This window comes from Myripristis murdjan, chromosome 17, assembly GCF_902150065.1.
Source record: "Myripristis murdjan chromosome 17, fMyrMur1.1, whole genome shotgun sequence".
Lineage (NCBI taxonomy): Eukaryota > Metazoa > Chordata > Actinopteri > Holocentriformes > Holocentridae > Myripristis > Myripristis murdjan.
This window is the reverse complement of record NC_043996.1, coordinates 764,377-782,052: the sequence shown is the minus strand read 5'-3', so window position 1 is coordinate 782,052 and position 17,676 is coordinate 764,377. Positions and strand designations below refer to the sequence as shown.

The 17,676-nt window shown below is 40.5% G+C and overlaps 1 protein-coding gene across 4 annotated transcripts in view; it reads right to left on the bottom strand.

Moving 5' to 3' along the window:
* Positions 1-3,143: 3,143 nt before the first annotated feature.
* The window catches only part of LOC115375784 (ADAMTS-like protein 2), a 53,550-nt gene continuing 39,017 nt past the window's right edge, over positions 3,144-17,676 (bottom strand). For 2 of the 4 annotated variants that reach the window (XM_030075324.1, XM_030075326.1), the window contains exons 13-20: positions 15,786-15,886; positions 14,527-14,653; positions 11,623-11,836; positions 8,249-8,404; positions 7,746-7,916; positions 6,452-6,628; positions 6,063-6,216; positions 3,144-5,357 (exon numbers count right to left, since the gene is read on the bottom strand). In XM_030075324.1, coding sequence (XP_029931184.1) covers positions 5,209-5,357; positions 6,063-6,216; positions 6,452-6,628; positions 7,746-7,916; positions 8,249-8,404; positions 11,623-11,836; positions 14,527-14,653; positions 15,786-15,886 — 1,249 coding nt within the window. In that variant the 3' untranslated portion in view covers positions 3,144-5,208. Of the gene's footprint in view, positions 5,358-6,062; positions 6,217-6,451; positions 6,629-6,896; positions 6,953-7,745; positions 7,917-8,248; positions 8,405-11,622; positions 11,837-14,526; positions 14,654-15,785; positions 15,887-17,676 lie in introns of those variants that run through there. The other 2 variants (XM_030075325.1, XM_030075327.1) reach the window with 2 other exon arrangements.

The window sequence follows — 17,676 nt, the reverse complement described above, 5'->3', positions numbered from 1 at the left end:
AACCATGACAACTAGCACTGGCTTTGCTACTGAGACTATATGTGGACTGTTGTTTCAGAACCATGGACAGCACTGTTTGTTGGGTGGAGTCAGTCACTTCCTCCTGGCCCCTGGCCTTGGTTAGCAATATTTATGTTAGAGGACCAAATGCAGCCAAGCAATGTGGTTCCTTGACCACAAAAATAAATAAATAAATAAATACATAAATAATTTTTTCCTTGTAAACTTACCTCTTTATTGGTGTAAGAAAGAGCTCTCACAGCTTCTACATTTAAAAGAGGGCACTCCTCACAAAAGTGCTCACCTAACAGCCTGTCCCTTACCTTCCCTCAAGGAACTTGATCATCCCGCACAATTCATCCAAAAATGTAGCTGTTGTACTGTTAATAATTATAACTTTCATGCAATTTTTTAAAAAATATTTTTTCTGTTTTTTTCTTCTAATTCTCTTGTAAATTTCTTGTAATTGTTTATTTGTTTCTAATGTTCCTGGTAATTTTTCTTTTTTGGAAAGTTTTAGTGTAGGTGTCAGTGTGCAAATGGAAATTTAAAGTTGAGACAGCATTACAGTTTAAATGAGATTTTAAAGATTTTGCGCAAAAGCATTCAATTTAACCGGGTAAGAGTAAAAACTAAACTGAGGTTTAAACAGGGGTTTCAATTTAATCCTTCATTTAATCCTTCATTTTAAACAGTTTCAAAGGGTGGTGTAACAGAATAAATCAATCATTTAAAAATGTATCTTTGTTGGTGCAACCCGGCCTAGTAGAGAGACTCAGTCAGCCTGCATGTTAACGTCTACAAATCAAGACTCTCCCAACAGCTACTCTGTTAGGCTGCAGCTCCATTTTGCTTCATCATTTCACTTTGCTTTTCTCAGTGCATTTATCCAACAACCTTCAAAATTACCTTCGATCTACAGGCTGTATTCAATAGCCACATACAGGCTTTTTAAACCAAAGGTTCTTAAACTGTAATTATAACAGTAATTATTCCTGAAAAATGTGTTTCCAGAGCAATGTGAAATATATGTTGATTAATGTGCTTTATGTCGGACAGTAGCGGTGCTATCTGCCTCTCAGCTCATTGTAGCGAGAATGAACTATAACAGTAAAAGGTTCTTTTATGATTCATTAAAATATTTTAAAAATGTAAATACACATTAAATTAAGAAAAAAAATACAGTGGGGGGGGGGGGGGGGGTTGTGTTTGACAGAAGACACACCCTCTGGCGTTGACAAACGTGACATCACAGAGGGCCCGGTTGCCATGGTAACAGCCTTAGAACGATGCAAAACAATGATCAGGCTCTGGCTGGGTGGCCTGAAGCGTGATGTCACAAAGAGCCAGCTCCGTTGCCGTGGTAACAGCCTCATAAGGCTGGGTGGCCTGAAGCGTGATGTCACAAAGAGCCAGCTCCGTTGCCGTGGTAACAGCCTCATAAGGCTGGGTGGCCTGAAGCGTGATGTCACAAAGAGCCAGCTCCGTTGCCATGGTAACAGCCTCATAAGGCTGGGTCTCAGCGGTCGGGTTTCCCTGCAGGTAAGCGGCGTCTCGCCTGAAATCAAGACTGTTTCAAATGAATGTCCTTTTTGCAGAGAGGTGGAGAGCATTTTTCCTTCTTTTTGGAGTGTAAAAGATTTGATGGTTGGTTTTCTACAATGGAGAGTCGTTCTTCTGCCTTCTGCTTGCCAGTTTTCATACAAGAATGTAGGTTATAGTTTGATTTAGCGTGCTGACTGAGGAGTGCTCATCAATTCAAGCCTATTTCTATTGATTTATCCAGCATCAATCATGAGGGACTGAGGGAAAAAAAATGCAGAAACAAGAGGATTGCGAAGCTTGAGAGAAAATGCTTTTAAGGTGTTTATGCGGCGCCACAAAGTTTTACATTTATTTCTACAACATACCCACCTTCAAGTGAAGAACAAGCTTCCTCTTGTTTTGATTTTTTTTCCCCTCTTAGTTGCTCCAGGTTAAAAATGCCTCTTAGAAGCCATCTCTCTCCTCACCTGCAGCAGTGTTGGTGCATCTGACCGCTGATTGGTCAGATGCAGATGCTGTCAATCATTGCAGGGATGCGTGCGGTGGGCTGTCAGATTACAGATCTCTTTTTTTTCTCCTCCTGGCTATATACATATATATACATATACATACATACATATATATATATGTATGTATACATACATACATACATATACATACATATATATATATATGTATGTATACATACATACATACATACATATACATACATATATATATATGTATGTATACATACATACATACATACATATATATATATATATATATATATATATATATATATACATACATACATATATACATATATATATACATACATACATATATACATACATATATACATACATATATATACATACATACATATACATACATACATACATACATATATATATATATATATATATATATATATATATATATATATACATACATATATATATATATATACATATATACATACATACATACATATATATATATATATATATATACATACATATATACACATATCTTTTTTTTTTGCATTTTAAGTTGCATTGTTATGTGGCATAGTTTCATTTTCTTATTTGATCTTATTTGATCCTTTTGATCTTTGATCTAAAAGGGACAGTGTACAGCTCAAACATATACTGTATGTCACTATTTGATGCATTATCTTGCTTTGTTTTTTGTTGACACTACAATAAATATGTTTTTTGAAGAATAGTTTGATGTAGTTGGATTATTCAAGGTATTTCCTCTGGTTTTAGAGCTTCTTTTGAGTTTCTAGTTCTACTTTGATGGACTGTAGTGGAAATAGAACAGTGAGCAAAGAAATTTGGTTAGAGGATTGTTGCTTTTAATAGCATTATTTAAAACATATGAACATGCTGATGGCTGCTGAACACTGTACTGGAAATTTCAAAGGAGCGTAAGAGAGAAAGAGGGAGGTACAGTAGTGCCAGACAGCAATTTTTTCATGCCCCCCCCTCCCCAAAATTACTCTCGGAAATTTTGCTGTTTATTGCCGCCCCCAATAATGAAAGGGGATTTTTGCCCCTGCAAACGCCAGTCAGTATTTCTATGGTGAAAGGACAAGCAATCAGAGGTCACTGTCAAAAACAACGGTTTATTCCTCTCTTGTGATACAGTAACAACAACAGCTCTGTAAACAGTGTAACAACAGGTAAACAACACTCTGGGAGAGAGACACTGACCGTCAAGTGTACACAGTGAATTGGATAGAGAAGAGTTGGGCCAGTGTTGTTTTCAATGGCAACCATGTTAGCACCTCAGTAACATGGGCAGAGCTAGGTTTGCACTAGTCCTCTTTTGTCAGTGCTTTATTATATGTTGGTTTTCACTGCATTTGCACTATAAGGCTAATTTTGTCACATATCACTGCATTTCAAATTGCTTATGGAAGTGTTTGGCTAGTCACTAAAAGATTCATTTCAGGCTGCCAGATTTCCTGATGCAGTAAGTCATGTCATTTTACATCATTAAAAAGGACCAAACCGGTGATTCTGTATGCTTAGCCTAATATCTTCAAAAGACACATACAGGGTGACCCAAAAAAACGGGAACTTTTTAACAATCCAATAAAACCAAGAGTGATGGAAGAAAAATATTTTATTCATAGCAATTGAAACCTGAAAACATGCCATTTAAGAAACAATGATTTTCATTTTTTAAAAATTGTGCTGCCACTTGCCCATGTCTGCCAATACGCACTTCAAAAATTCCCGTTTTTTTGGGTCACCCTGTATTAATATTTTGGAATTACAACATCATTTTTCCTTCCTTTTATCCAGGCATTGGTTTCCATTCGTTCCACTACGATATGAGAATGATCTTTCACAGACTTCAAACTTTCCTCACACCAGTATTCCATCATCAGAATAAAGTCGTCCACATTAGCTTTCCTAAAAGCAGCAGCACTGTTGTGTTTTGATGATGAGCAAAGTGGGCGAAGTAAAGCATGTCTTTCCACTGGAACACAGTTTCACTGTTTCCACGAAAGATTCATATTTGAAAATGGGAGGATTTTGATTATATGTTGTGAAATCTTTAGTACACCAAAATAATTTGCAAGTGGTTCACTGCATTGTAAAATGTGGGTAAATGTAGTAAATAGGCCAAACATTCAAAATCAATGGCATGGTCCATGGTCCACTTTCTTCACACAGTCCACTTTTGCATTTTGTTTGTTGAGAGTTGATTTTAGCAAGTTAAGTGGGCTTATGCCTTTTTGAGCATAGAGCATCCTCAGCAAAACGTCCCCAGCTAACATTCTTAAAAATAACCACATTAATCCAAGCAAATTGTGAAATACACGCAGTGATTGGGCAAAGGGTGTTGACCTGTTTCGAATGGAACCCCTACTGTGGAATATAGCACCTTAGGAGGAATTGAGGGGATGGACAGCTGGATGGAGTTATAAAGCACTGAAAGAAGGTGATGCTTATAGGGAATATCACCTATAAACACTGTGGAGGTGGGGGGCCTGAAGGAGTGGACACGGGAATCGGGGGATGGGAAGTCCTCTGGGGTTGTAGCACCTTAAATGTGGAGTGATGGAGGGATGTTCAAGCACCTCTATCAGAAGTTTGGTTTGCTCCTGTTTAGGAGGTGAAGGGAGGCAAGGGAAGAAGAGACAGATGGACAGATTGCCCAGTGTGTCCTACAGCTAGACAGTCTGTCTTCACATTACGTGGGGAGGAGGTGGTGTGTGAATAGATTTAGTAGCACTCTGGCCTTGAGAGATTAAGGTTTTATCGGGGAGAAAATTCCCATTAAGCAATAGCAGCCAAAGTTGTGGTTGGGACTTCTGGAAAACCTGTTGATAGTCATGTTAAATGACTATCACGGAACACTGAGAGTCATTTGAGTCTCATTTGATAGATCATTTACTGCATGCAAAAACAGATTGACTTTTAGGACCAATGGTAGGTGTGAATAGATCAAGTTAACAAAAAATTAGAGGTAAGGACAGTTCTTAAACCACAGTTTGACCTTTGGTAAAGGTTAAGGGTTACAAGGGTTAAGCGCAGTATCATGAGGCCTAACAGTGCTGCAGTAGCAGCAGCAGGCCTGTCTATAGCACCAGTATGAATGTAGTTTGACCTTCAGTACCAGGGAGAAGGAGGAGGGGTTGGGGTGAAGGGTCACAGTGGAGGTTCAGGGTCTTGGGGCCTTACAGGACTGGCAACAGGCCTTCCTGTAGTACCAGTGGGAACACAGCTTCACCTTCAGGACCAAGGCACAGTTGGCTGTTGGCTTGTCTTGGCAGGAGTCATCTATTACTGCAGATGCTGCTGGGATCGCTGCTGAACACACACACACACACACACACACACACACACACACACACATGGGTAGAAATCAAGAGAAATTGCTCAGATTTCAAATTTCCTTGTATTTTTTTTTTTTTTTTTTTTGTCATTTTCTTGTAATCCTTTACTAATTTTCTGGATAATTATTTAAATTAAAAAAAAAAAATCTGGTCAGTGTCTTGGACTTGCTAATGACTTGGACTCTTGCTAATGTTCAGGTCATTTATTGCCAATTTGCGGTTCCTGAAGTTGAAGTTGTTCAGGTTACAGGGTGTTTAAATGCTGACATCAATCCAGCATCACAAATCTGTCAATCTGAAAAGGTTTTGTTGTTTTCCAGGGAGTAAATGTAATGAGATTTACATATAAAATACAAGAACGTGTTTAAATTGTAATTTTTGTTGTGTATATTGTATCCTTGTATCCTTGTAAATAGGTGTATGGTATGATAATTAGAATGAATAAAAAAAAGATTATTTTTCAATTTAGTGTAACGTTAAGATGAGCAAAGCCTTTCGCCCTGTCATGAACTGAACCCTTGCACAAAGACTGCAACCTTGTAATTTCCTTTTTCAGTGTCTCTTAATATCTGGTCTTCACTTCTGGTTTTTCATATTGATGTAAGTATTAAGTATAAAATTCAAAAACTGTACCTGAATTGACAGAAATAAAAGTTAAATTAATTTTTTCTATTTGTACCTGGTGCTTCTGTTGGACAGCTCTGGATTTCACAGCTCTGTCTGGCTTCTGGTTTGATGCTGGAGTCACAGCTGTGTCCCCTGGTTACAAGCTCCTCCCCCTGATAACACTTGACCTCTCGAACCCGAATGCCACTCCCACATGTCTTGCTGCACTGAGGGAGGATGGAGAGGAAAGGAAAAGAGGGAGGCTTTACATTTACCTCTACATTTTGTCCACTGATGTTCAAACCAGGGGACTTAAAGTCAGTCCATCATTTTGTAAAATGTGACATTACTTCAGGTTAAGCATATGTACTTATCAAATTGAGAAATGTCAATAATTGATTCTTGAGAAGTTCTCTTATTGGATTATTTGAGGTGGCTGGTGGGCATGCAGACAGCAGACACCTGGGACCAGGATGTGGTGAACCACTTGGAGCACGGTCTCTGGAAGCAGGAAGACATGCTCTCTGGTTTATTCTTCTGCTCACAGCTGCTGTCAGGAAACTCTTTGAACACACCGCCTTCCAGTCCTGCACATACCACCTGACGCTGACGCACACCACGACCACATGTAGCATTACACTGAAACACACACACACACACACAATCACAATCTGATATTTGATAAGACATACAGACCAGCATTCATTTGCGGTTCTACTACTAAAAGTATCCAAAACAAAACTCACTTTTGTGAACAAGTGGGTAACTGTTTGCAGCCTTTCCCACCTACTTTCTACCACCTACTTTCTAACTGTGTGCGCCCTCTGGGGCACTTTTGGGAGATTAGAAGTAGAGCTCTGCAACATCTCACTACTACAGCCATTCATGATATGAAACTACATATCACCTGGGACTTTGATATTGTCATATGGTGATACAGCATACACTACGTGTTTTCATTTCCTAAAAAAAAACAAACAAGATAATTATTTCCACCAATACAGTAACTGAGGTTCTGTTCTATTTAAGTGTAGAGCCTTTCCATTGAAACAACATGAAATATAGCAGGGTCCTGGCTCTGTTAGACTTGAACAGAATGGAAATTGAATGGAATGTTCATGTCATATGGGAAGGAGGGTAGAGGTCAGAAAAATTGCCATCAGTTCTCCCTCTCGCTTTCTCTGGCTGCCCACCCAGAGCCGGGTTCTGCTCGAGGGTTTTGGTCCTGTTAAAAAGGTTTTTTCCTCCCCACTGTCACCCTGTGCTGCTCTTGGGTGCTTGCTCCTTGGATTTGGCCAGTATCTGCTGGGTTTCTGTAAAGCACCTTGAGGTAACTTCTGTTATGATTTGACGCTATACAAGTGAAATTGAATTGAATATCAAAATTCATTTGATGAAAGATTATTGGCTTCGTTCTCTGGTTCCACGACAATGCTGAACGCTCAAATTAGAAGTTGGCACTCGCGGTAAATACCTTATGATATTAATCAATGTCATGAGTAACACCTGTGTTTACCCTGCTATTTCATGTCAAAATGGCTGCTGGGAAAAAGATCTGTTGGTGTAAAGGCTGGACATGGAGCAAGGAAGACCTGATTAACTTTTCACTCCAACTGGCCAATAAGGAGGTGCGGTAGTGGGTAGGATTAAATCCGGTCAATGTCCAACATGTGGAACTTGCGTATCTTTACAGATACGCAAAAAAAAAAAAAAGTCATGTTTTTCCTGTCTTTCAGTGTGTGTGTGTTTTATATACCTGTTGCCACTCCTGCTCCACCCAGTGGGGGGAGCAGTCTCTGTCACCACAGGGATACACAGCCAGCGGGCGCAGTGACTGGTCGCACTGTTCCTCTGACATCACCACCCCACCTGATGAACGGCAAGCTACTGCACGCACCATGCGACCCTCTCCACACACACCAGAGCACTGACACACACACACACACACACACACACACACACACACACACACACACACACACACACACACACACACACACACACACACACACACACACACATACACACACACATACACATACACATATGTGAAACCATACACTAAACACTCTCTTAATCCCACTTTTCATTCAAACCAAATTTAAAATCAAAACTGATTTGCTTAAAAATGATAATGCCTAGATTCTTTGTTATTTCTCTTATAACCTTATAAATTGATGAATGCGTATGTAGATGTACTGAACTCCTAGGTCCCCAAACATTTTCTGTTTGTGTGTGTGTGTGTATGTTTAAACTCACAGGTCCCCAGTCTGACACTGTCCATCGTCTGTCACATGGTGGCCCTTCACATTCCTGGCTTTCAACTGGCTGAGAGGATTCGTTACATAATCGCGTTTCCATGGAGCAACGAACCTCACGAGTCCGAACGCCCCTAGATCCACAGCGTGCTGAACACTAACACATGCACACAGACACACACACATACACAGAGAGTGAGTGACATAGTGTGTGTGCATCATCATTTGCATTTAATATTCTCACCAGGTATGCTCCATAAGCATCACTTCAAGAAGGCATAAATATGCAAACTGACAAATTTAAAAGACTGTGAACTGAAGTAGACATACAGGCCTGCCCTCAGCAGGTCAAACTGGCGATGCTGACTGCTTATAAAATGTGTGGAAGACAACACTACTAATGTGGACAAGTTTATTACAGTGATGAAACACTAGTGTGAAGAAAGTTTGAAATCTCTGAAAGTTCATTTTCATATTCTAGTGGAATGAATGGAAACCAATGGTTGGACAAAATGGAGGGGAAAATGGCGAAAGACCTGGATGTGTAGAAAAATGGCTGTTCTTGTAAGAAGACTGGTCAAAGAGCACCGTTAAAAATGTTGCAATTGCTTTTCCTTTCCGGTATTTCACAAGAGCACCTAAACTCTATTTTAAGATGGTTCCTTTATGGTTTTTATTTCATGTTTCTGTGACTGCAGGTCAAAAAAAATATGTTGCAACAAATCAGAAAGCTGTTTTATAGGACATCTGCAGTTTCAAGTTCTTCATCATTAAAAAGGCTAAAGACATGTACATGCAACATGCGGAAAACCAGTTTAACACCATGGACACAAGAGGCATGTGGAAGAGCATCAGAGCCACCACCAACCACAAAGGAGACGGAGATTCCCCACGGTGATGTCACACTGGCTGATGAACTTTTCTTTCTTTTTCTATATTTTTTTTTTTTTTACTTTTTTGCTCGCTTTGATTCCAGCAATGTCACACCACCTGAAAGGATAAGTGTCACAGAAGAGGACAGGACCTCCACCATCATGTTGAGCACTCGTTAGGTGCAGCACTTGCAGCAGAAGGTCAACCCTAGGAAAGCAGCAGGCCCGGATGGAGTTCTGGGTCCATGCTCAGGGCCTGCACTGAGGTTTTTTCTGACATCTTGAACCTCTCCCCTGCCTCAAGTCAGCCATCATCATTCCAGTGCCAAAGGAAACAAACATCAGCAGTATGAATGACTAATATTGGACCTATTTTTGACTCAATGTAGTGACACATTTCAGACGCTAGGGGGGGCAATGCCCCCCTGCCCCCCTGCAAACTCCGCCTATGCTTCTTACACACATCAAGGGCAGCGTCTCTGCCTCCTTGGATGCACACCAGTTTGCATACAGAGTAAACAGGTCCACAGAGGATGCCATCTTGTTCGCTCTCCACATTGCCCTGACACATTTGGAGGGGCACATAAGTGAGAATGCTTTCTGGGGACTATAGCTCTGCCTTCCATACTGTCCTTCCCTCCCAGCTCATTCACCAGCTGTATCGGCTTGACCTCAGTGCACCACTGTGCAACTGGAGACTCAGCTTCCTTTCAGGTCGCCCACAAGTGGTATGTCTGGGCGCACATCTCTCCTCTTCCATAACCCTGAACACTGGTACCCCCCCAAGGTGTGCTGTGTGCTGTACCCAACCCTGTACTCGCTCTTCACTCACGATTGTGTCCCTGCACATTACACTAACACTATTGTGAAGTTCACAGACTGCACAACAGTGACTGGGCTGATTTCCCACAGTGATGAATCAGCCCACAGAGCAGAGGTGCAAAACCTGGTGAGGAGGTGCTTGTCAAACAACCTAACTCTTAACACAAGAAACAACAGAGCTTATCATAGACTTCCAGAGATGTGGCACTAAGGACTACACTCCCATGTTTATTAACGGGGACTGAGTAGAACGGGTCTCTAGCTTCAAATTCCTGGGGAGTTACATCTCAGACGATCTCTCACTGACGCCTAACACCGCTGCACTGCTGAAGAAGGCTCACCCGAGCTTCTTCCTACTGAGACTCCTGAAGAAATCTGGCCTACCTCAGCAGGTGCTGCTCTCCTGCTACCGCTGCACCACAGAGAGCATCCTCTCTTACTGCATGTGTGTGTGGTTCCACAGCTGCACCGCAGCTGACTGTAAAGCTCTATAGTGGATGGTATCGAGAGCTGAGAGACTCATTGGTCTGCAGCTCCCAGCCTTGGAGTACATCTACAACACACGCTGCTCCAGGAAAGTGGCTAACATCTGACCCCACACACCTACACTACTCACAAAAAGTTAGGGATACTCGGCTTCCGGGTGAAATTTCAGGATGAACCTAAAATGCATTCTAACCTTTACAGGTGAACTTAATGTGACCTTCTGTAAACTTTTGAATGCACATGTCCAACTGTTCAATGTTTCAGTACTTTTTGCACAAGTTGCTGTTCTCTAACAAGGAGCTTAACGGCAAAATTCACATCAGGTGTTTGATGCTCCAGCTCATCGAGGTTGTATCATTAGGGAACGGCTGCTGGAGACTGGGGTACCTCAAATGGAGTGGCCTGCACTTTCTCCAGACCTGCATCCCATAGAAAACCTATGGGATCAGCTGAGTCGCCGTGTAGAGGCTCGGAGCTCTGTACCCCAGAACCTCAATGTCCTGAGGGCCGCCCTTCAAGAAGAGTGGGATGCCATGCCTCAGCAGACAATAAGTCGACTTGTGAACAGCATGAGACGTCGTTGTCAAGCTGTAATTGATGCTCAAGGGCACATGACAAGTTATTGACACTGACATTTTTTGTTGTGGTATATCCACCACTGTTGTTGGCTTTTGTTTCAAGAAATTGTTTGAGATGAGGAAATCACCAGTGCATGCTTCTACTTAAATGCCCTACTTTCATGATATAATATCACTGTAGCGTGAACTTTTTACATTTTCCATAAATTTCACCCGAAAGCCAAATATCCCTAACTTTTTGTGAGTAGTGTATTTGATGAACTGTTTGAAATACTGCCCTCTGGGAAACGCTACAGAGTGTTCCGTTCATGAACCTCAAGGCTGAGAGACAGTTTTGTGCCAAGGGCAATTCACGCTCTAAATCAGTCCTGCAGCGGACATTGTGCAGTCATTGTGCATGTGTGGTGTACAATGACTGCACTATACAAGCACTTTTCCTTGAGCACTTGATTATAGTATTTTTAGTATTTTTATTTTATTTCTTTTTAAATTGTACATAGCATTTTTTTTTTATTTCATAGCTTTTCAAATATATATATTTTTTTGTTTAGTCTTTCACTGGAGAGAGTTGTGCCCTGTTGTACAATAACAAATAAAGGAATCTTATCTTATCTTACCTCTGACCAATCAGAGACCTCCCACTGCGGTCCGCAGCTCTGGCCAAGGCACACCTTTCTATTAGCTGGTTTATGGAGGTCATGTGACAGACACAATGAATCGTAGACTGAAGAGTCGAGACCAGGAGACAACATCTTCCAGCAGCGTACAGTGCGGTACTGAAAGCCCTCACCGCAGGTTCGAGAGCACTCACTCCAACCACTGGTCTCCCATCTGAAGATTCAAACTCACATTCAGTACTTTAAGGTCCCAGCAGTATGACTGATTGGAATTTGACTTAGTGAGCTCATTAAAAAGACACATAGTATAGGAAATAATTTACATGAAAGCACACAGGGTTCCCACTCTTAAGGAAATGGTTTTCCAAGATTTTTCAAGGACATATTCATGAGTTATGTACAACCCTTGCTCACGAAAGTAACTTTAGAAAGATTCAAAATGAACAAAGTTGAATTTCATGTCTCTAATAAGACACTGTCAATATGCTATTTGTCCATTACACAGCATGTGATAATTTTTTTATGTGCAAAGGAATTAGCATGTTACAACACACTAACAATGAGCAAATGTGTTGACAATGCCGTGTTGATCAAAGTGTTGGTTTTGAGTATTTTTGACCTGTTTGGCTTTCCATACACATGAAACACCCCAGTAAGGCAAAACAGAGTAGCTGAGCATGAAAGGGCACTGAAATATTTGAATCTAAACATCTGAATATGTCTCAGCCAAAACTTAATCATTTTCCAGGATCTTACAAATATTTCAAGGATATATATATATATATTTTTTTTTTTATCCTTTTTCAAAATTTCCAGGTGTTTTCCATGACTGGAAATCTAGTCTAAAAATCTGCAGGTTTTCTAGGATGCCTGGAAACCCTGCCACTCACTCATAAGCATATAATACATTTATCAAACCATAAAACCATAACTTAAAATCCAACAATAAAATAAGCATAAGGGCATAAAACAAACAAACAAACAAACAAACAAATATATATATAAAATACCACAGTCATTGAACTGCAGATCTCTGCCTCCCCTTTTCTGAACTCTAGGCTACTGAAGTGTGTACTACCACACAAGATATGCATGAGTTGCATGCCCTGTGCAAGTGTGGCTATCTCCTGCCAGGTTCCCCTCCTTGTCATCACCATCCTCCTAGTCCTGGCTGCTGCGGCTGCTCTGTAGCTAATCCTCAACCTGTGTCTGTTCTTGCATTTGTTTTATTCAATTCAATTCAATTTTACTTGTATAGTGTCAAATCTTAACAAAAGTTACCTCTAGGTGTTTTACAGAAACCAAACAGATATTGGCCAAATCCATAGAGCAAAAACGTCGAGCAGCACCGGGCTCTGTGTGGGCGGTCCTCTGCCCGAGCAGAAGGGTTGAGGCGTCTCCACTGTAATGTTTGTAATTTGCTCACTGGGTTGACGCCTATGTGGCCATTTCAAGATTTCTTCCATTTTTTACTTGTCCAGCTGTTTTTTTGAGGGAAGTTTTTTCTTGCCCACTATGAGGATTAAGTGAGGGGGTTTCATCCTGTTTGTTGTAAATATGTGGGCATGTAAAGCCCTTTGAGACTTAACAGCGATATTGGGCTCTAAATAAAGTTGAGCTTGAACTTGAACAAGGAGTGAAAACAATATCTCCAGAGATGACAACGTGAAATGGAATTTATGGCTTCAAGCGCAGTAAAATACATCTCAAATGTAACAAAGGAAAATATGCAGTGCTAAACATAGCACTGAAGACTGGCCTGCAGTACTGTGTCTGAAGTGTTTCAGCAAGAGTTTTAACAAATTACTGCTGAGCTCCCTCACCCTCTGTCTCTCCCTCTCTCTTTCTTTCTCTCCATCTCTCCCTCTCTTTCTCTCTCTCTAATATGTGCTGTTTTGAATCTGGAAGTTCTGGTCTTAATGCTTGGTTTTTTAAGGGAAGGAAGAAAGTTAAAGACAGAGCAATCTGTAAACTTTTGGGGACCCTCTGCAAAAAATAATTTGAGGGGGCCCTTGTATTTGATCAGTGTAGATCCAACAAAAATGAACTTATGATCTCATAGGTTTTTCATTTTTTGGAGGCAATTTTCTTGTACTTTCTGGTAATTTTTTGTTTTTGATAATTCTCAGGTCATATTCTTGTAAATTTTTCTAATTTCTTGTTAATCTCTGGGTCATTTTCTTGCTAATTTACTCATGACCTTTTCTGTTTTTGAAAAACATCAAGTGAATTTGCTCATGCTTCAAAGGGTTTTTGTGAAAGGCTCCATCATCACTGATCTGACCTTTAGATAGATCCTTTAGATAGAAAAAGCAACGACATTTCGTTGCCAAAATCTCACTGCTGTGTTTTTTTGTGCAATGACAATAAAAGAAGTCTTTCAATAAATATAAATTTAGTTTTCTTGTATTTTTTTTTCTTGTTTGTGTTTTCTTTTAAAACAAGTTTTCCAGTATTTTTTGTTAATTTGCACATTGCCTTTTCCCCTAATAATTTAAGAGGTGAGTTTGTTCACATTTCAAAAGATTAATTGAGCCTCCCAAAAAAAAAAAAGATTGGTTGTAGGGGCCCTGTATTGAGGAAGGCGGGGCCCTAGGCGCTGAGCCTGATCTGCCTGTGACACCAACAGCTCTGGTTACAAAGGAAACATGACAGAACGCTGGCTCCACTTTTGCCTCTTTCTTAGTAAGTCCATCATTACGACCTCCTCCACCGTTGCCATGTCTGTCAGAATGTTTGGACTCTTAGCTGCCCTCTAGTGGATTTACAGCTTAAAAGAAAGGATGCATGAAAGTTTGTGGGCAGTGACAGTTATATCATTTGCAACAAACGTATTTATTTTCATACACAGAGGGAGCACAAATGAACCTTGACTCAGTTAGGTAATATCAGTGACTCCAGTACCTTGGAGGACATTCCTTTCCAGTGCAGAACTCATGTGTAGGTTCTGGTCTGGTCACAGAGTCGCAATAACTGTCATCTACTTCAGTGCCATCATATCGAACACACAGGGCGTAGCTAGCACTTATACCTGTGAATGAACACACACACATACACCCGCATGCACATACACACCCGCACACACACATATTCTCTCATTAATAGATAAAGTACAGATAAAAATGTGGCACATGTGCAGTCTCATGCTTGCAGTCCTGTATGTGCACTGACTGCATTACATGATTAGATGAAACTTCTGATGATCCAACTAACGAAGCTGGACAGTTGCAGCAGACAGTCTAAAGTTAAGAATAGATATTTATACGCTAACAATGAATGTGCACACGTGCATTACCTAGCTCTATATGTTAGGGACTGACCAATTATCAGGCCGGGCCGATTATCAGGCCTGATATTCTGAATTTTTCCATATTTGTATTATACTTTGATTTATATGTTGGCTGATATGAAAACAACTCAGACCCCACCTCTCAGTCTATAAGACTATGGAGCAAAAGTAGGTAGCGCAATGTTTCCAATAATAAGGTTCTAATTTTCATTTCCAGGGCGCCATGGCTTAAGAGGTAGCGCAGTTGTCTGGTAAATGGAAGGTTCCTGGTTTGATTCCCAACTCCTCCAGAGACAGTGAGCAAGTGTCCTTGAGCAAGACAATGAACCCCCTAACTGCTTCTGATGGGCAACTTGCATGATAGCCTCTGACATCAGTGTGTGTCAATGTGTGTGTGAGTGGGTGAATGTGAGGCAAAACGTTGTAAAGCTCTTTGAGTGGTTGGTAGACTAGAAAAACACTATAGAAGTGCAGCCATTCCCTTTTCTACTGGATTTGTATTTAATTTAGCTTTACAGAAAAACAAAAACACTAATTTGAAGCGTGTTGCCCTTACCTACCTGCCTTAAGAATAGAGGAGTTACAATTTTTGTTTCAGTTTTACTGGATTTAAACACTTGTGAAAGCATTTCAACACAAAAAAGCTAATCCAGCATCACTCAGCAATTTCTGACCACTAGTGGGTGTTGAGAACTTAAAATGCATTTGTAATACTGCATTTGTCAGTCTTGCTTCTGAGACTGTTGATGTCCTGGATTACTATTGATCAGTATCGTTATTGTCCCAGAAAAAACAATATCGACCCCAACTTCGCATTACCAGTTGGAAAAACATAGAGTTGGTGGTGTACTTAGGTGCATATGTTTATGTTTACCTGTTGTACAGGTTGAACTGCATGGAGCATAAGCAGAAACCTTCCAGCGATACATGTCCGCCAGACTAATATCTGGATCCAGACCCACATCAAAGTCATTGCTAGAGAGAGAGAGAGAGAGAGAGAGAGAGAGAGAGAGAGAGAGAGAAAGATAATGATTCAACTTGTAGGTCATCTGTGCCTGAGCTCAAGTACTGCTTGGATAGAAGGAAGCCGGAATTAAAACTGTACTATTCCATTTTTACACATTGGTGGCTTTTTGAACTTCAAGGATTTCAATACCCAGAGGTCATGTAAAATGATATCAGTGAATTGCACATTACAAATGTAAATGTCATTTCTTCCCATTAATGTAACCAACCGTTGATGTACAGTCTTATATTGTTATGTTATGTTATGTTATATTCTTGATGTTATTCTTGTTACATGTTGCTCTTACACTAAATGTTTAGATTTAACCACACCTGGACAGTTTAAATTATAATTCCTGGAATTATATTTATTCTTTAAAAAATATGCTTAAAAAAAACAGCAGATGCAACAGAATTTCAGAATTACAGAATCAAAAAGGTGTTCTAATTAAAGTGCTTAGGGAGAAGCAGAAATGGGGATGGAGAATTTGTTATGTATCAGTAATCCTGTAGAGCAGGGGTGTCAAACTGGTGCCATGGAGGGCCGAGAGACTGCAGGTTTTCATTCCAACCTAAAACTCCACCAGGTGATTTCACTGATTAGTCCCGCCTCTCTGTTTGGAGGTAGGGTGATCAGTGAAATCACCTGGAGGAGTTTTTGGTTGGAATGAAAACCTGCAGCCTCTTGGCCCTCCATGGCACCAGTTTGACACCCCTGCTGTAGAGCATGGTCCACAGCCCCCAGGTGATCTGAGAAGGCATTGAAAGTGGTCCCTAAGTTCAGCTTCTTCAGAAGTGAAGAAGTTTTTTGGATGAGAAGTGAAACGTTTTAAAGAACCTAAAAAACAGTCCAGTTGACCTCGACTCAACTCTACATGGATAACCATGACCTGGATAACCGAGAACCTACACAGACATCTGATCTCAGTTCCAGATCCTCTGGACTCAATAGGTGGGGCTTCAATATGTTCATGCACATGAGGCATGAATTTACTGTCTCAGGCTGGTCTCCTGAAAGGAATATCTAGCCAAAGAGCTGCCTAATCCACGTAACTGAATTGTCACAGCAACAACCTTGTGCAGTGTTTTCTCCTGGTGGTGAAAAGGCTTTTGACTGGTGAGAGTGGAACAATTTGTGGTTGGTTGATGGTATGGATGGGCTACACTCTGCATGCCTGTCTCTCTACTGTGTTCAAACAGGGCTCAGCACAGTTTGCAGTGCACAGGTCCACTCGACAGGGCTGCCGTTTATCACCAGGTCTATTTGCACTGTCATTAGAAGCTCAGGCACAGGCTGTAAGGAAGCACCAGTATGTGCTAGCTATTGTCAGTTTATCAATCAATCTTTGTTTATATAGCATCAAATCACAACAAAAGTTATCTCATGACGCTTTAAAATTCTTAAAAGTCTTTCCATAGCAATGACATAATGGCCTACGCTGGTGTGAATATTTATAGTTCTGCGTTGGTTGTGTACAGTACGTATGTTGCAGTGTCAAGATTTTATTAAGTTTGTGCTAATGAAGGACAGATCAACACAGAAGCAAATTTATTTACACTGTCTGAAACTCTTGGACACACTGGTGTTATCCAAAGGGATGTTTGGGGATATTTTTCAACATTAGTGACAGCTTGCAATCTGAATAATGTGGGTATGATTTGGAAAAAATCAGCACATATTTGCTGTTCAACTATCGCTAATATTCAGAATCTCACTTAAGATTAAAAAGGTACCTTGATATAGTTCAATGCATTTGCAC